This window comes from Geotrypetes seraphini, chromosome 11 (assembly GCF_902459505.1).
Source record: "Geotrypetes seraphini chromosome 11, aGeoSer1.1, whole genome shotgun sequence".
In the NCBI taxonomy this organism is placed as follows: domain Eukaryota; kingdom Metazoa; phylum Chordata; class Amphibia; order Gymnophiona; family Dermophiidae; genus Geotrypetes; species Geotrypetes seraphini.
In genome coordinates, this window is record NC_047094.1 from 108297344 (window position 1) to 108317485 (window position 20142).

At 42.5% G+C, this 20142-nt stretch overlaps 1 protein-coding gene across 3 annotated transcripts in view; it reads left to right on the top strand.

Moving 5' to 3' along the window:
* Positions 1-16087: 16087 nt before the first annotated feature.
* The window catches only part of ADNP (activity dependent neuroprotector homeobox), a 106822-nt gene continuing 102767 nt past the window's right edge, over positions 16088-20142 (top strand). The window contains exon 1 of one of the 3 annotated variants that reach the window (XM_033963715.1): positions 16088-16517. Coding sequence is in view for 1 of the 3 variants with exons in the window: in XM_033963713.1 (XP_033819604.1) it covers positions 17653-17673 (21 nt within the window). In the remaining 2 variants the exon portion in view is untranslated. Of the gene's footprint in view, positions 16518-16538; positions 17302-17486; positions 17674-20142 lie in introns of those variants that run through there. The other 2 variants (XM_033963714.1, XM_033963713.1) reach the window with 2 other exon arrangements.

A 20142-nucleotide genomic window follows, 5' to 3' on the forward strand; every position in this document is an offset into this window, starting at 1 on the left:
GTTTCCTTTCTTGAAGTTAAAAGTTGTCACTGTGGTTCTCTTTCCCTTCGGTATTCCTACTTCAACTTTGAACTTGATCATATTGTGATCACTGTTACCCAATGGTCCCACTACTTCCACCTCCTTCACAGGTCCTCTTAGCCCATTTAGGATTAGATCCAGAGTGGCATTCTCTCTCGTCGGTTCTCTGACAAGCTGATCCATGAAGCAATCCTGTATAGCCTCCAGGAATCCGGTCTCTCTAGTGCATTTTGAGCTTCCAAGACTCCAGCCTATCCCAGGATAGTTGAAGTCCCCCATAATAATTGTGTTACCGCTTTTGCATTCTCATTTCATCTCGGCTTCCATTTCTTCATCGATAGCTTCAGTTTGCCCAGGTGGATGATAGTACAGGCCCATCTTTATCTCGGGCCCTTTCCTTCCCGGTATTTTAACCCATAGCGATTCCAAATTGTTGGTCTTCGCTGCTGTGTCCACTCTGGTCAAGTGTATGCCTTCTTTTATGTATAGGGCTATTCCTCCTCCTTTCTGACCTGATCTGTCCTGGCGATAGAGTTTGTACCCCGGCAGTGCTGTATCCCATTTGTTTTCTTCATTCCACCATGTTTCGGAGACCCCAATGATGTCTATGTTCTCAGTTTTGGCCATGACTTCTAATTCCCCCATTTTGTTCCTTAGGCTCCTTGCAGTATATATGCAACTTAAGTCCTGGTATTTTTTTGTCTTCGTTTCCTTTCCCTGTGCTTCGAACTTTATTTTCTACTCTTGTGCTGCAATCCTTTTATCCTCCTCTTCTGGGTTAGTCAACTCCTGTGTTTTGCCCGTTGTTTCTTCCCAGCATTTTTCTCCCTTAGTATCTTCACGGGATACCTTCTTCATCTCATAACAACACATTATATATCTTCTTTTACAATTGTGAGCATTTCTAAGATGGAATAAAGATTGTCAGAACACTGCACTGAGCTGAATTACAAGCCATAATGCTAGCTGGTAAGAGGGTCAGGAAAAACATGACATGCCCCCAAACCTAATGCAAGGGTAGTGGGCACTCTAGGAAAACCTTCAGCATTACCCCCCCCCCCCCAATTAACTTTCATGATCCTAGCCTGCAGCTCCTGAATTTTTTGACAAACACAACAATCATGATCATCGCACAAAAATGCAAATTAACCCCCCCCCTTTATCAAGCTACACTAGAGATTTTTAGCGCAGACCAGTGATGTAAGTGCTCTGACGCTCATAGGAAGTCTGTGAGCATCGTAGCATTTATTGCGCCAACTAAAAATTTCAAGCGCAGTTTGATAAAAGGAATGGTTCTTTGAGTCTGTGTGGTTGTAATATACTTGGACTTCCAGAAAGCGTTCGACAAAGTTCCACATGAAAGACTTCTCAGGAAACTACAAAGCCATGGCATAGAGGGGGATATACAAAGGTGGATAGGCAAATGGCTGGAAAACCGAAAGCAGAGAGTGGGCATAAATGGGAAGTTCTCCGACTGGGAGAAAGTGACTAGTGGTGTACCACAGGGCTCGGTACTTGGGCCGATCCTTTTTAATATTTATATCAATGACCTGGAGGAAGGAACAACCAGTGAGATCATCAAGTTTGCAGATGATACAAAACTATGCCGGGCAATCAGATCGCAGGAGGATAGAGAGGAACTCCAGAGCGACTTGTGTCGGTTAGAAACATGGGCGGAGAAATGGCAGATGAAGTTCAATGTGGAGAAATGCAAGGTAATGCATTTAGGCAATAAGAATAAGGAATACGAGTATACAATGTCAGGTGCAACTCTGGGGAAGAGTGAACAAGAAAAGGACCTGGGTGTACTGATAGATAGGACCCTGAAGCCGTCGGCACAATGCGCGGCAGCGGCAAAGAAGGCAAATAGAATGTTGGGCATGATAAAGAAAGGAATCTCGAGTAGATCGGAGAAAGTTATAATGCCGCTTTATAGGGCAATGGTCAGACCACACTTGGAATACTTCGTCCAACATTGGTCTCCCTACCTAAAGAAGGATATAAAACTGCTGGAGAGGGTGCAGAGACGAGCAACAAAACTGGTGAAGGGTATGGAGAAACTGGAATACGAGGATAGACTTATAACACTAGGATTGTTCTCCCTAGAGAAAAGGAGACTGCGTGGGGATATGATCGAGACCTTCAAAATACTGAAAGGAATCGACAAAATAGAGCAGAGAAGATTATTTACATTGTCCAATTTGACACGGACTAGAGGACATGAAATGAAGCTAAGGGGGGACAGGTTCAGGACTAATGTCAGGAAGTTCTGCTTCACTCAGAGAGTGGTTGATGCCTGGAATGCCCTCCCAGAGGAGATTATTGCAGAATCGACCGTCCTAGGCTTCAAGAGCAAACTAGATGCATATCTCCTTAAGAGAGGCATATAAAGATATGATGGACTATAAATTACGCCAGGGTACACCTGGCAGGGCCTCCGCGTGCGCGGATCGCCGGACTTGATGGACCAAAGGTCTGATCCGGAGATGGCAGTTCTTATGTTCTTATGTTTGCTTTGCATGCAACTACTTTTTTTTCTGCCCTCTAGAGCAGTATTTCTCAAGTCAATCCTGGAGTGCCAGCCAATCAGGTTTTCAGGATATCCACAATGAATATTCATGAAAGAGATTTGCGTACAATGAAGGCAGTGTATGCATGCCAATCACCCCTCCCCTCGCATTAGATAGGGTTTAAGGATTTATTTAGAACTGACTGAGGTTCCCTGTAAATGTTGCTTAAACTTCACTAAAGAGAGGTTTATTTTTACCAATCCTCATCAATTTAAGATGTGTACCCTGCCATCAAATTTAGGATACATTTTTAGCTGAAATTTCATTTTAGTTTAGAAGCTTAATCTGTGAACAACAAAAACGTTATGCTCATAAATTTAGACCTCTCGTTGGTTTTGCCTAGACTTATGAGTTTAGTGCTGAAAATCAGTATTAAAACTCCTAACTTTTTTCCCCATCCTAAATCTGCCCCTGATGCCACTCACATTTTCTGTGCCTAAATTTAGGAGTTTAGTGAATTTTTGATCATAAAATTATGTACTCAGCACTAGTAAATGTTCTGAGAGACCAATTACTTATAACCATAACCCAAAAGTGTTACCATATGGCTCCAGAAAAAGGAGGACGGACAGACATCCGCGTTTTACTTCCCTTGCTTTCAAGGGAAGTAAAACCCGGACGTCTCAAGCTGTCTTAATTTTTCGGGAGCTATATGGTAACCCTAATCTAATATAATAAAATGCTACTCGCGCATGCGCACTCCCATCTGCGTGCGTCCGTTTTCCATGAGATGTAGGGCATTGCAGGTAGGAGTGCGCATGCGCGCGAAGCTAGCTCTCTCTCTCTCTCTCTCTCTCCCCTCCCAGGTGGATGTCGGCTGCGGCGGCTGTCGGCAGCCCGAGGCGGATGACTAGTAGAAGTATAAATCCTTTGAATATAGGGTCCGGTGTTGTAATTAGGGGGTGTGGAGGGTGGGCTGCCACAGGTGGCATCTTGGTGGGGGCGCTGGCACCTCTCCCCTCCCCTAGCCCTTTGCCAAATCGAGCAACAGCTCCAAACTGCTGCTTGTGCTGGCCTCGGCTCTTCTTCTGAGGTCACTTCCTGACAGCAGGTTGGAGATGCTGCTTGCTCTGGCATAGTTAAAGATATACGGGAGTAAGGGAAGGCGCATGCGTAGTGCGGAGGATGGGGAGATGCCGCCGCCCCGGGCACCTCTTACCCTTGCTAAGCCACTGATAGGGTCTATGTTGGTTTTTGATCACTCTATTACTTGTAAGATTGTCCGCTGGATCCAGGTTCGCTGACAGCAGTTGATCCAATCCTGGGTTGGCCTTATTACATGCAGGACTTATACGAGGGGATGCTAAAAAGTTCTCAGCCCGACCAACAAAGCCAGGGCAGTCTCCGCTGAGGGCTATACATTTAGTTCAGTGATTTTCCACTTTATTTCTTTTTTGGTTTGATTATTGCAGAAAATGTCAAAATCATAAGCCTGCTCTAGTCTCGCCCAAGCCACGCCTCCAACATACCCCCTTCAGATGTAAACACACTGCAGGCAACCACCATAGAAATCTAGTACGCCGTCAAAAGCGCGAGGGACATTGGCGGCTGACAATCCCGCTCCAACATTTGCAACAAACATTTGCTCCAACAAATGCACGCCACCCTATTGCCTTCTGTTTGGGGTAAAATGGTAAGTGGATTGGGGGGTGTTTGCGGCAATGTTTTGAGGCGGCATCCCCCTGATTGTAGTGGAGGGAGGGGGTTCCCCTCCACACACTCCCTCAGAGCGAAAAATGGAAAGTTTGGAGTTCGCGTGAGAAGAGCACAAGTTCTAAGTGTAGTAACATAGTAACATAGTAGATGACGGCAGATAAAGACCCGAATGGTCCATCCAGTCTGCCCAACCTGATTCAATTTAAATTTTTTTTTTTTCTTCTTAGCTATTTCTGGGCGAGAATCCAAAGCTTTTCCCGGTACTGTGCTTGGGTTCCAACTGCCGAAATCTCTGTTAAGACTTACTCCAGCCCATCTACACCCTCCCCTGCCCATCCTCCTCCAAACGGCCATGCACAGACACAGACCGTACAAGTCTGCCCAGTAACTGGCCTAGTTCAATTTTTAATATTATTTTCTGATTCTAAATCTTCTGTGTTTATCCCACGCTTCTTTGAACTCAGTCACAGTTTTACTCTCCACCACCTCTCTCGGGAGCGCATTCCAGGCATCCACCACCCTCTCCGTAAAGTAGAATTTCCTAACATTGCCCCTGAATCTACCACCCCTCAACCTCAAATTATGTCCTCTGGTTTTACCATTTTCCTTTCTCTGGAAAAGATTTTGTTCTACGTTAATACCCTTTAAGTATTTGAACGTCTGAATCATATCTCCCCTGTCTCTCCTTTCCTCTAGGGTATACATATTCAAGGCTTCCAGTCTCTCCTCATACATCTTCTGGCGCAAGCCTCCTATCATTTTCGTCGCCCTCCTCTGGACCGCCTCAAGTCTTCTTACGTCTTTCGCCAGATACGGTCTCCAAAACTGAACACAATACTCCAAGTGGGGCCTCACCAATGACCTGTACAGGGGCATCAACACCTTCTTCCTTCTACTGACTACGCCTCTCTTTATACAGCCCAGAATCCTTCTGGCAGCAGCCACTGCCTTGTCACACTGTTTTTTCGCCTTTAGATCTTCGGACACTATCACCCCAAGGTCCCTCTCCCCGTCCGTGCATATCAGCTTCTCTCCTCCCAGCATATACGGTTCCTTCCTATTATTAATCCCCAAATGCATTACTCTGCATTTCTTTGCATTGAATTTTAGTTGCCAGGCATTAGACCATTCCTCTAACTTTTGCAGATCCTTTTTCATATTTTCCACTCCCTCTACGGTGTCTACTCTGTTACAAACCTTGGTATCATCTGCAAAAAGCACACTTTTCTTTCTAACCCTTCAGCAATGTCACTTACATACATATTGAACAGGATTGGCCCCAGCACCGAACCCTGTGGAACTCCACTAGTCACCTTTCCTTCCTTCGAGCGACTTCCATTAACCACCACCCTCTGGCGTCTGTCCGACAGCCAGTTTCTGACCCAGTTCACCACTTTGGGTCCTAACTTCAGCCCTTCAAGTTTGTTCAACAGCCTCCTATGAGGAACTGTATCAAAGGCTTTGCTGAAATCCAAGTAAATTACATCTAGCATATGTCCTCGATCCAGCTCTCTGGTCACCCAATCAAAAAATTCAATCAGGTTCGTTTGGCACGATTTACCTTTTGTAAAGCCATGTTGCCTCGGATCCTGTAACCCATTAGATTCAAGAAAATATACTATCCTTTCTTTCAGCAACACTTCCATTATTTTTCTAACAACTGAAGTGAGGCTCACCGGCCTGTAGTTTCCTGCTTCATCCTTGTGACCACTTTTATGAATAGGGACCACATCCGCTCTCCTCCAATCCCCAGGAATCACTCCCGTCTCCAGAGATTTGTTGAACAAGTCTTTAATAGGACTCGCCAGAACCTCTCTGAGTTCCCTTAGTATCCTGGGATGGATCCCGTCTGGTCCCATCGCTTTGTCCACCTTTAGTTTTTCAAGTTGCTCATAAACACCCTCCTCCGTGAATGGCGCAGAATCTACTCCATTTTCTCGTGTAACTTTGCCGGACAATCTCGGTCCTTCTCCAGGATTTTCTTCTGTGAACACAGAACAGAAGTATTTGTTTAGCACATTTGCTTTCTCCTCATCACTCTCCACATATTTGTTCCCAGCATCTTTTAGCCTAGCAATTCCATTTTTTATCTTCCTCCTTTCACTAATATATCTGAAAAAATTTTTATCTCCCTTTTTTACATTTTTAGCCATTTGTTCTTCCGCCTGTGCCTTCGCCAAACGTATTTCTCTCTTGGCTTCTTTCAATTTCACCCTGTAGTCCTTTCTGCTCTCCTCTTCTTGGGTTTTTTTATATTTCATGAACGCCAACTCTTTCGCCTTTATTTTCTCAGCCACTAGGTTGGAGAACCATATCGGCTTCCTTTTTCTCTTGTTTTTATTGATTTTCTTCACATAAAGGTCCGTAGCCATTTTTATCGCTCCTTTCAGCTTAGACCACTGTCTTTCCACTTCTCTTATGTCCTCCCATCCTAACAGCTCTTTCTTCAGGTACTTTCCCATTGCATTAAAGTCCGTACGTTTGAAATCTAGGACTTTAAGTATCGTGCGGCCGCTCTCCACTTTAGCCGTTATATCAAACCAAACCGTTTGATGATCGCTACTACCCAGGTGAGCACCCACTCGAACATTAGAGATACTCTCTCCATTTGTGAGGACCAGATCCAATATCGCTTTTTCCCTTGTGGGTTCCGTCACCATTTGTCTGAGCAGAGCCTCTTGAAAGGCATCCACAATCTCCCTACTTCTTTCCGATTCCGCAGACGGAACATTCCAGTCCGCATCCGGCAGGTTGAAATCTCCCAACAGCAGAACCTCCACTTTCCTTCCAAACTTTTGGATATCCACAATCAGATCCTTATCAATTTGCTGCGATTGAGTCGGAGGTCTGTAGACTACACCCACGTAGATAGAAGTTCCATCTTCTCTTTTCAGAGCAATCCATATCGCTTCTTCCTCTCCCCAGGTCCCTTGCATTTCAGTCGCTTGGATATTGATCTTTACATAGAGAGCTACTCCTCCACCTTTATGACCATCTCTGTCCTTCCTAAAAAGATTATATCCCGGTATGTTTGCATCCCATCCATGTGATTCACTGAACCATGTCTCTGTGATAGCAACAATATCTAGATCTGCCTCTAATATCAGGGCTTGCAGATCATGAACTTTGTTGCTTAGACTGCGAGCATTTGTGGTCATCGCTTTCCAGCTATTTTTCAGCGATAATCTCCTTTTTCGTATGGATTTTTGTGTCGTTTCACTTTCCGTTGCAATACTAAGAAATGAGTTGCTGATATTGCTTATGTTGCAGCCTTTACTACTATCACATCTTTTCTTTTGCCGGGGGTGGTCTCTATAATTGTCCTTCGTACATACACCACCCCCACCTTCTAGTTTAAATGCCTAGAAAAATATTGTCTAAATTTCTCTGCAAGGTTTCTTTTTCCTGCTGTAGTAATATGTAGCCCATCAGTGCAATATAGCTTCTTGTCCTTCCATGTATTTCCCCATCCTCCTATGTACCTGAAGCCTTCTTGATGACACCAGGCTCTGAGCCATCTATTAAAGTCCTCTGTGTTTTTCATTCTTTGCTCTCCTTTTCCATATGCAGGCAATATTTCAGAAAAAGCTAAAGTCTTTACAAAAGGTTTCACGCCCTCACCAAGCTTTCTGTGCTGCAAGTGTGGAGTTGTTGGCCAGGTCATTTGTTCCCAGATGGATAACAACATCAGTGTTAAAATCCTTAGTTTCTTCCTTAATTATAGTCAGTATTTGCCTGGAACTCCTGTTAGCTGAGGATCCTGGAAGACATTTCACTATTTTGGACTCCTCGCCCTGTGTTCCAAGGTTAATGCCTCTGATGATGGAATCCCCCAACAGTAATAGTTTTCTGTTTTTGGCTTTTTTATTTGTACTTAGGGTGCTCTTGTTCTCTTGAGTTTCCTTCATTGGTTCCAGTCCCACCTCCCTTCTGTTTTCCTGAGTATCGCAGTGCACTAGTGGAGCGAAGGAATTCTGTAGAGGTAATATTAGTGAAGGTGGATGTTTCTGTGTTACATGTCGCAGTCTTCCTGAGCCTACTGTGACCCATTTATTCCTGGGCTGTTTTATTCTTTGAGGTAGAGGTGGTAAGTTGGTATGATTTTGTGGAGTGATGGAAGCTGCTTTAATTGTATTCAATTCCTGTTTAAGTTTGCAGAGCTCCTCCTTAATACTGGCAAGTTGAAGACAGATGGGGCAAGCCTTAAGCCTCCAAATAGTATGTCTTGGAATTAAAGCACCACAGTGATTGCATAGAATGAAGGTCATCTTGATTGGTTGTGAAGTCCTGATTATATGGGTCTCTTTATATGAATAGTGGTCCCTGGGGTTGGTGGGACTATAAGTAAGACTACTAGTAAGGCAGAAATATAGGCTCTATACCACCTAAAACACAGTATTTTAAACAAAACTGCAGGAAGAGGAAATAAGATTTAACAGAGGAAAGAGAAGGATTTTTTTGTGCTTTTTTATATTTTTTTTAGTAAGAAACAGGGAGGAGAAGAGAAATTAAGCAGATATAATGCTGAAAACCAGTCAAAAGAGCAGAATATGAAATGTTGAGTAACTTAGCTTTTAGAAGTTCACAGGGCAGCCTTGTTTCAGCAATGTCCCAAAGATAATGCAATTAACCTTAGAAGTAAAACAGAGCCCCTCCCTTCTCCACCTAATCAGACACAATGGCTAAAAACTAGTGAGTCAGAAATATAGGCTCTATACCACCTAAAACACAGTATTTTAAACAAAACTGCAGGTTCTATCAGTGCTACCCTAAAACACAGGATTTTCCCTACTTTAGTCACCCTGAGCCACAGACACCAGAAATATAGGCTCTATACCACCTAAAACACAGTATTTTAAACAAAACTGCAGGTTCTATCAGTGCTACCCTAAAACACAGGATTTATAACAGGATTTTCCCTACTTTAGTCACCCTGAGCCACAGGCACCAGAAATATAGGCTCTATACCACCTAAAACACAGTATTTTAAACAAAACTGCAGGTTCTATCAGTGCTACCCTAAAACACAGGATTTTCCCTACTTTAGTCACCCTGAGCCACATGCACCAGAAATATAGGCTCTAGTCTATACCACCTAAAACACAGTATTTTAAACAAAACTGCAGGAAGAGGAAATAAGATTTAACAGAGGAAAGAGAAGGATTTTTTTGTGCTTTTTTATATTTTTTTTTAGTAAGAAACAGGGAGGAGAAGAGAAATTAAGCAGATATAATGCTGAAAACCAGTCAAAAGAGCAGAATATGAAATGTTGAGTAACTTAGCTTTTAGAAGTTCACAGGGCAGCCTTGTTTCAGCAATGTCCCAAAGATCAGTGTGGGGGGAGGGGGAGTGTGTGGGAGTGTATGGGGGTTCCCACCAAACCCCCCACCCCCTCAAAGCACAAACGGGAAGGCAATAGTGAAGGAAATAAGGCAGCACGCATTTGCCCTGCGTGCAAATATCGGGGCGAGTTTGTCGGCACGCCAATGTCCCTCGTGCTTTCGATGGATCACCTAGAAATCCAGCTATAACTACATTTTTAAACTAGCCAATTGGAAGGTTTGGCGAGATAAATGTCCACCTGGACATTTTTCTTATTTGAAAATGAGCTTCATCAAAACATAGAAAATGTTAGCAAAGATTTGTATGGTCCATCCAGTTGCCCAACAAGGTACAAGGTGGCCAGAGTTGAATCTGGCACTCTGCACAGGTTTCATGTCTTCATGATTAAATACTGATTATACAGTACTTAATTTCTATATTTCTTGCCAGTTTTCGGGCACTGACTTTAGAAGTCTTCTGGGTACCTAGTTCTGCTACTACTAATAATATAATAACTTTATTCTTCTATACCGCCATAGTCAGATGACTTCTAGGTGGTTCACACTGAAGAGAGCTGGACAATCGGCGAATTACAAAATGCAAATAGTGAAAGTACAACATATTACGCAAGAAATAGACAGAAGGAATATACAAATTTGGTGTGGTTGCTGTTTAGGAGATAAATCTGTCAAACAGTACGGTTTTAATTTCTTTCCAAAAGGTGCCATAAGTCAGTCTGGCTCCATTGATGTAGTTACCTAACCAAGACTGCTGTTTGCTTGCTTGGAACATGATAGACCTATCCAAAAAGGACTTATATTTACAGCCAGTGATCCTTGGGTATGCAAATAAGTTACAGTTGTCATGTGGGGCTGTATAGCACGAAATGAGGTAGGAGTTAGGAAGGAGCTAGTCCCCAGGCCTGCTTGAAACAAATACAAATAAATTTAAACAGTATTATTTCTAGAGTGCTTCCAGCACTGTATAGAATCACAAGAGAGACGACAGTACATGCTCAAACGAGCTTATAATCAAAACACACAAACTAGATGCCAGGGTAGGGGATATAGTTTGGTGGGGGGGGGGGGGCAGTAAGGTTATTGACGGTTATTAAGGATTGACGGCTAAATCAAAAAGGTGGATTTACAGACTGCTTTTAAACAAGGTAAGGGAAGTTCTACTTCCTAACTACTGGAGTTGCCATTCCAGCCTTAATTCCGAACTGTTGGGTTTTTGTTTTCTTTTTTTACGATTTATGGGTCTCCAATCATAGAATCTGTAATGAGGGATTTGCACTGGTTTTATAGGGAGGCCTGAATTAAGTTCGGTGAGATCATATTTACTTCTAAGGCAGGGGTGTCAAAGTCCCTTCTCGAGGGCCGCAATCCAGTCGGGTTCTCAGGATTTCCCCAATGAATATGCATGAGATCTATTTGCCTGCACTGCTTTCATGGCATGCTAATAGATCTCATGCATATTCATTGGGGAAATCCTGAGAACCCGACTGGATTGCGGCCCTCGAGGAGGGACTTTGACATCCCTGTTCTAAGGCATAAATAGCTTGGCTCCTATCTTGGTATAAAGGTTAAGAATTTTGTATCTGGATGATTGTTACAGTCCCTAGAGAAGTTTTCAGTGATTTTATAAATGGCAAAGATTCACTTGGAGAGAAGGAGAGGGAGAATCTTTTCCACAATTGATCCCTTCTGGTGAAATAGATAGAGGCTGACAAATGCCTCTTTGTATATTAACCAGTCCATTCAAAGAAATGTAACTGGGCAGTAGAGCAATTATTTTATCCTATATCAAGATTGGAAAGGTATATTCCCTGGACAGCAGCTTTCTAAAGCTGTTGTTTACAGCCTTTGTGGCCATGTTTCTGTAATACTTATTCCTCTCTCCTTTGATCCTAATTTTAGCCATTTCTTCACTCTGCTGCTTTTTCCACTTCTGCAAAGTTATCTATCGTTCCCCTTTACTGACCTCTCCTGCAACTGCGATTTGGCCTCAGTTTCCATCTCCTCCCTCCTTTTGTCCTCAGTGCAATGCTACAACCGCAGGGAAAATCTCTTCAAAACGAGTTAGTTTTTGTGTATAAAATAGGAATGAACCTCACTCCTAAATCAAGGAATGTGGAGTCTGATCTCAGGCTCAAATATCTACTGCCAATGCTTGCTATACCAGAATTTGCATTGCTCCAAAGAGGGCTTCTCGCTGGAGTTCATAAGATGTAATGCGTACAGGCAACTTATCCAGGTGCATTTGGAAGTGCTTTTGGATCAAGCCTGTGGCACCCAAAACAATGGGAAATATTTCTGCATCTTTCTGCCACCTTTTCTTGGTCTCTTCCCTCTCAACCTGTGGTGCACCACGTAGTCACTTGGGACTAACATCATTCGGGTGTTTTGTTTTGGGTTTTTTTTCTTTTACAACTCTCTCCGGTTGTCTTGCATCCCACTTTTTACCAGTCAGGATGCGGTGATCATAGCCTCTTCATTTTCCAGTTATAGGGTCATGATCCCAATACTTTCCCATTACACCGATGTTGTAATGTTTACAATGAATGAGACGCACCACCTTTCTGTATAAAAATTGATTGCCATCAGCACTTTACAGCTAGCCACACGATGAGTAACTATTTTTAACTCTTCCTTCCAGAATCTACAAATGTCTGTTACACCATTTTTTTTTTTTCCAGTGTCCATAATCCTCTGTTCTGGGCTACAACTATCAATCTCTCATCCTTAGGTTTCAATTCACTTCTCCTTAACCATTCATGGATCTGGTTTTGATCAAGAAGTTCCTGAAGTAACACTTTGTATTTCCTGGTATGTTTATGCATTTCCTACTTCTTACAACCTCCTTTGTAAGGTCACTTGTTCTTTTTCCACCAAAATCTATCATAAAATAGAATATTATATACAACTTCCAATGTGATTTCCCTATATATAACTATAAATAACTGCAGTGATGATATAGGTGAGTTGACTAGCTCCACAATAAAGAAGGCAGATTGATGACAGCTATAGTTCCTTGAATGCAATGGACTAAAACGAATAGTAACACCTCGAGATGGAGCTATAGTCATTCTTCTTAGAAGGCACAGCAATAAGTCTAGTAGTGCTATAGAAATGATAAAGTACTACTAGAAGTAGTAGTAGATGCAGCTTATGAAAAGCTACTTTCAGAAAAGATCTTTTGACTGACCACTAGGTGTCACTGTAACAGCAGTGATTGCTTCTTAACAGTACCTTAGTCAGGGAAAAGGAGATTGCAGAGATACACCCTAGTCATACTAACAGCTCAGCAATCCAGTCAAATGACTCTTTTTTTCTCTCTCTCTTGCTAAGATCTAATTCCTTTACATTGAGATAGCTTATTTGGCTTTCACATTTACACATTTACCTTTACCTACCAAAGCATGACTGAGCATTGATGCACACTAGCTATATTGCCTTGTGTAATGTAAACTCTAAGCTCTTAACAGATTGTAAAAGGAATAATAAGTGATGCAGGGTTTGCTGTCAAACTGTGTTTGTTATGTGTGCGCACACAGACTTGTCAGAAAGCTTTTTTTAAAAAAAGAAGAAAAATAGTATAGTCTGAAGTCTACTACTACTATTTATTATTTCTATAGTGCTGAAAGACATATGCAGCACTGTACATTCTAACATACAATAGACAGTCCCTGCTCAGGAGAGCTTATAATCTAATTCTTATGATTAAAGTCTGACCTCACTAGTTCATGCACTTTTCTACTACTCCTGTTTCTAGAGCCCTACCAGACATACTCATATTTTTTTTGTTTTCAGCTACGCATCTCTTAATGTAATTATGCAAAACAACATATGTAACTACTGAATAAAATCTAATATCCTGTGTTAATAAATAGGGAGGGTCATTGGAGTGGGCAGACTTGATGGGCCGTGGCCCTTATCTGCCGTCTATTTCTATGTTTCTATGAGCTGGGATGTACCATGTTTTGTAGTGTTACTTTTGTGATGCTGTTTATACTTGACTTGCACATTGTATAGGAAGGTTTTGGAACATGAGGCAAAATATATGAACAAAGATCTGAGCTAGTCAGCAATGTTCTGCCTTGTTATATTAGTGTAATCGGAAATAACAGCCCAGGAAACCTTTAGCAAAAATAATAATAATAAAAAAAAGAAAGGAAGACACTAGCACAGTGTAGTACCTGATCATGCAAAGGCAGAATTTTACAGAATGAAATGGTTTTATCTTTAATTTCAGGCACAGACTGGAAGAAAACCCTTTGGAAATAGGAACTTTGCTCTATAGGTGGCTACATAAATATCTGGCTAGATGATGGATGAAGTGCCAAGCTACTGATCTTGGAATATCGACTCCCACATTCTTCCGCCACCAGTCAACAATTATCCATATACTCGTATTATTCAAAATCATGCTTCAACACTTGGTACTGCATGCCATTTGTTGTTTAAGTTAAAAGATTTATGAAAATAAGGAAATTAAATGTAAATTGTACAAGCTGTAAGAGAACTGAAGAGAAACACCATCGTTACCATAAGCTAATTCCCCTCCAAAGGATGAGCATTTCAACAAGTTGTATGGAATTCCCCACATCCATCCTACCAGTCATAGATTGTTTTTTTTTGTAAAAGAAAATCTGTCTGCTTAATAAGTTATTATTTTGTAACATTCCAAGTATGTGTTTGATACTATGGACATGGCAGTAATGTCACACATCTATAATATGGTGTAAGCAAATGGATTAGATGGAGCATGAATAGTTAAACAGGAAAATGGTAAAATATATTTCTTTCATATTGCTACTGATTAAAGTGATCAGGCATATTATAAAAGACTAAGGTATAGGGCTATGGGGGAGCTTAAAATTCAAATGGACTAGATGTACTGAGGTACAGTTTAAAATGTATATCTTTTGTCCTCATATGCGTGTTTGTTTAATAGTCTCTATCCCGAACATTGCAGACAAGTTTGGATTCTGAGAATCTATGAAAAGTTAGAACACTTGGGTTTCTGATTTAAGACCTACTAACTAGCTTTCTGTTAAAACCAAAGTGCAACTGTAGCTTCTGGATACCACAGAAGCAGTAGATAAATGGATGTAAAGTTTATTAAATATATTTGAAATGGCCAAATATTAAAGTACATGTAAATGCATGAAACAAATCAATCCAAAACCAGCTATATCAAATGGTTAAAACATATTCTGGTCTTTGAATAATTTCCTCTGAACAGAGTGCTACCTTTGTTATACTGCTTTAATGTCTTGTGGACAGGGTTATTTTTCTTAATAAACAACAGATAAAAAGCGAAGTATCACAGTTGTTGCAAAATACTTCCCATTTTACTAACTTCTAGCTATATTATACATTGTAATGGACAGCATTAAAATGGGCAGGACCCCAACTAGAATTCCATCCTATGTATGTATAGTTTTAGATTAATTGCAGTTAAGGGAAGGAAAACATTCAGAGACAGCAAACATCCAAGAAGAGACACGATACTGTCTAAACACATTTTTATACATCCATCTTTTTACCTTTTCACAATTTCATTTTTACATTTACCCATGCTTCTGAACCCTCTTCCCTCACATGTGCAACACCATTCACTATACAATGGCTTTTCCAATGGCTATGTTGGAAATGTTCAAGAATTCAGCTTGAAGACCAATGTCTGCTGGAAACTCAAAATATCAGTGCTGAACCTGTTAGGACTACTGTACATCTCAATGCAGAATTTGTGGAATAACTGGATCCCACCAAAACGTTACTCCTTTAAAGCTATGCTTGCTTCTCCATTCATCTATCTCCCCCCCCTCCCTCTCCCCCCCATAAAAAGAGGTACCCAGCACATGCATCATCCCACTCTAACCCTGAACATCTGAATACTCCTGTTGTGGCATGAAAACCAGCAGGTTGTGAATGTCATCTCACTGTACAGAACTGTGTAACAGAACAGCTCCCCCATGGTTTCAACAGAAGAATTCACTTTACATCTGGCAACTTCACAGGGGAAAAAAAATCCCAGAATCTACATTTATTAACCCATTCCCCAACACAGGATTCTTTTAAGTATAACTATTATAACTATAAAGTTCAAAAGTAGACATGACCAAAGTATCATGAGGTCTACAGTGATAAAATCAAGATGGAAGACAACCATGCATAATCATCACATAGGCAAAGAAGTATCTGTGGTTCACACCACATGGATTCTTTGAGTTGCACTGCTCACTCTTATCTCCAGATCCACATGAAGGCAAATCAGTGAGGGGAGGGGGGAAGAATCTACCCTCAAACCACGGCCAAAGAAATTTCGAGCACTTGTGCTCACCCACTGCACCCCAGCAGGTCACACATGGGTTGGTTACTGCACTCCGGGCAGCTTGCCTTCCAGGAACACCCACGTGAGCCAGCCCCTCTAAATCTAGTCCAGGCACTGCAGGGCGTAGTAATAGCAGAGAGCCACCTGACTGTGTTCGCCTAGAAGTGCTAAGGCCCAGTATACATCCGCATGTTGGCCAGAGGAAGGCGCCAGCTCTGCCAGCAGCGGATGTGCAGTGCTGCAGAGACACTGCTAGACCGAGGCGCCTCCTAGCGGCCCTTTCCCAAATCCCATGATCTGAGCAGCAGCAAATCTCGTGAGATCACACCCAGCAGGCATTCTCTAATGCAGCACCCCCGTCGAAAAACAGCTTCCCTCCCTGGCTTCTCCTTCGGGACCGAGGAGATCCAACTGCACCTATCGAGAGGGGCACGCAGGGAGGCCCCGCCGCACCCTCCTGCTCAACTCTGCTCTCTGTCGGGACAATGAGTCCCTTTATGCTAATGAGGCGCTTACGTCACATCCGATCTTTCTCGGACGCCATTTTGACCAGGGCAGGTTCTGCTGCGAGTGTATTGTCTTGAGAGAGAAAGAGAGCGCAAATTTGAGGTTTTTTTTTTAAGAAACAATACTATTTTTTTAAACTAAGTTTGTGAAGTGAAAGAAAAAAAAGGCTCGTCGGCGGCGAGCCGTCCTCCCCGGGCGTGACCTCACTCGGACCGCCCTCCTCGCGCCGGCTCTGCGAGCGGCACACTCGGCGCGTTGCCTCTTTTTTTTTTTTTAACTCCCCTTTCTCCCCCTCCCCTCCCCCTCCGCGTCTCCTCAAACTCCGGCGAGCTCCCTCTTTCGGTTCTGGATTTTTTTGTTAATTTTTTTTTTATTATTATTATTGTCGTTCCTCCCCCGCTCCACCGATGGTGAGAAGCAGTAGTGGCGGCGCTTCGGTCCGCCGGTGAGGACAGGGGGGAGGGCCGAGAGAGGCCGCCCTTTGTCTCCGCTCCCCTTTCGCTCGGGGGGTGGGGGGGGAGCTCGCGCCGGATTTTTTTTTTTCTTGTTCTTTTTACATCTCTCCCTCCTCCTCATCACTCCCCACTCCACCATCATTCTTTTCCCCCTCCCCCCCTTCCGACGGGAGTCTCGCGCCGGGCCCTCCAGACGCTCGCAGACGGGGTCGAGACCGCGCGCTGACGCCGCCGCCATTCGGCTGTCCCCTGCGTCTCCCCGTTTCCCGGGAAGAGCCCGCGAGACCGACATCCCGGCGGGAGATTGGGGTGGGGGGGGACCCGCCGATCCGCGGCTGCCACCATTCTTCCCAGCTTCGGCGGTAGCTGCCGCAGCTGCAGCGTGACCCGGGAGAAACCTTTCCACGCTCGAGCACGGTGACCAAAGACAGGTAAGGTCCGGGCCCGCTCGCTGGCTGCCTAATTGTTTTTTTGCATCTCCCTCCCCGCCCCCTCCCAAAGCACGCACGTGAGTGCCCTTTTTAAAAAAAAAATAAATTTTTTTTTTAAATTGAGCGAGTTGTGTAAAATGGAAGGGACACTAAAAGAAAGCTAGGTGCTGCTGCTAAAAAATAACACGTTTGGGGTGAAAGGAGAGGTGGATACCGAGCCGCCTTTGCATCCGCACTGCTTTGCGTGGCTACCGGCTTCCGTCTTCTGGGCCTTGTTGCATCTGGGCTGCAATCGCGGGGAAGCTTCGCCGGCGTTTGGGCTGGAAGCAAGCGCGACCAGGAGCAGTGACCATGGAAATCAGGCAATTTTTGGTGCATACGAAGGCCTTTTCGTGATTGTTTTCTTTTTTTGTTGGTTTGCTGTGAATTAAAGGGACTTTCGTTAAGCCAAGCGTGGCGTTAAGGCGAAAGTTATAGCATTTTGACAGCTGAGTTTCTTAGCAAACTCCCCCCACCCGTTTTGAAAAAGCCGGTTCTTAGTATTGGTTGTCGCGGGGTTGGTCTTCAGAGACGCCAATAGGGTTCTCCTGATGACAAGTCTTAGATAACTGTTATTATCAGCGATAATGAATGGATTGTAGTGGCTTGAAAATTTAACTGTGTGGTTTGCTGGAAGAGGCGCGATTGCATATAGCCCTTCTCCAAACCAATAGAAACACCGCCGCGGAGTTTGGTTAATACGCGGATCGAGTTTGTATCCATTTTTCTAGACACGTGATTTAGTGCTACCAGACAAAGCAAGGGTATAATAAAATAAAAAAAAAATTTCTGTATTTGCTGTAGTCTAGTTATTCCTATCCTAATATTTCTGTTTAATGACTGTAGTGTATGGTGACAGAATGAGGTGAATCTTAGAAAATACATTTTTTTACCTTTGTGTTGTTAATTTGTTTTTGTTCTACTTTGACATGCTGTAGAATATCAGCAAGCCTCCACCCTGAAATGCACCGTTGCCAGATCATGTGTAATATACTTTCTTTAGTCAGTAGGGGGCGCATTTTGTGCACTGGGTAAGGCTGCAGGGGGACGGGGGACGGACCTTAGATGTATGAAAAAGAGTTGCCACATAGCGCCTTCTATCGACGTAATGAAAATAAACCTATCCGTTTTTCATAGCTGTGTTGCCAACAGCATGCTGCAAGAGTTGGAAAAGCAGTGCTGTAAAATATTTCTTAGTTTCACTTATTGATTTGGTGATACAAATTCAAGGAGTAGCACTTTCCTGAACAACACTTGGTTAAGTGTCCCTGGGCCAGCTTCATGTTTTGCAGTGCTCTCTCTATCTTGTCTGTCCAGATCAGTGGTCTCAAACTCAAACCCTTTGCAGGGCCACATTTTGGATTTGTAGGTACTTGGAGGGCCTTGGAAAAAATACTATGATGTAAAAACTCTTTATAGTTTATAAATCTTTCCTTTTGGCTAAGTCTTAATAATAATATTGTAATTTATAGCTAAAGAGACATATGATCAAGAAACTGTTTTATTTTACTTTTGTGATTATAATAAACATACCGAGGGCCTCAAAGTAGTACCTGGGGGTCGCAAGTGGCCCCGGTGGTTGCGAGTTTGAGACCACTGGTCTAGATTATCTAGGCCAGCTTCATGTTTTGCAGTGCTCTGTCTAATATCTCAATTTTTTAGAGATTACTGGGCCCAATAAACTACTTCTATGGACCCATCTGTCTGCTGCTTTTAGTAGCAATGTTGTAACTTACAGTAGTATACATGGGGAAACAATGATGGCAGATATACACCTTGTAGCCTGTCCTGCCTGTCTGTTGCTAAATTTCCCTTAAGCTTTTACTATTGTGACAAAAGTGTCTTGTGTTTTTTTTTTTTAATTGTCTTGCAGTAGGGTATGCATGTGAGGGAGGGGGGACACTTGAATTCATTATTAGCCTAAGGCAATTTGTTTCTTAGTTTGTTTATAATTATGTGCTTGATCTTTTTCTGTTACTGTTTTAAGTATACTTGACAACTGAGGTGAAAAGCTATTTGAAATAAAATACTTTATCTATGCATGGCTTTTAAACAAGAAACAAAACAACTTGTTTACATCCCTTCTGTTTTTTTTTCTAATCCAGACCAATGCTGGGAAATTAAAAATAAAGTTTTTGTTGTATTAATCAAATATTTTTCATTTTCTACAAATCTATGATAAATTTAGACAGAGCTTACTAAGAGTAATGTAGAAAGCTACTGCAGGTCTAATGGTGGGTTTTATGTACTGAGCAATGCAAGTAAGATTGTGCACAGGTATTAAATCGGGTGGAATATGTGGCTGCACATTGCAGTAAAATGAATGTTAATGAGGCCATTGAGTATTCTATAGAAATGCAGAGAAATAAACAAGGGCTTTTGATGTATGGTTACCACGAGGATTCTTTTGCCAGGTTTGGAGCAGTGTACAAGTCTTATGTAACCAAAAGGAAGCCTCTGCAGTTTTTGTGAGGCTCATATTTAGACACAGAAAAACAGGCGCCAATGTGTTCTGTCAGTTTTTGTTTAGACATGCGCATAAGAAGCCACACTTGCTGCAAAAGCTTTGTGCACATGTCTAACACTCCTCTCCCACCTCCAATTAGCTGCAAGTTTTCCATGTGTAAAATTTGCATGCCATAATTTTTTTGCATGGCGTGGTTTTAGGCTCACAGAAGAAACCTTGCAGCTCTACAGTGAGCATTTTTGTATTAGCTCCTAAATGGGTTCCCCATAGGTACACAATAAAACCTAAACTATTTTCATTTATAGTTTATTCATCTATTTTTAGCTCTTTTTTGT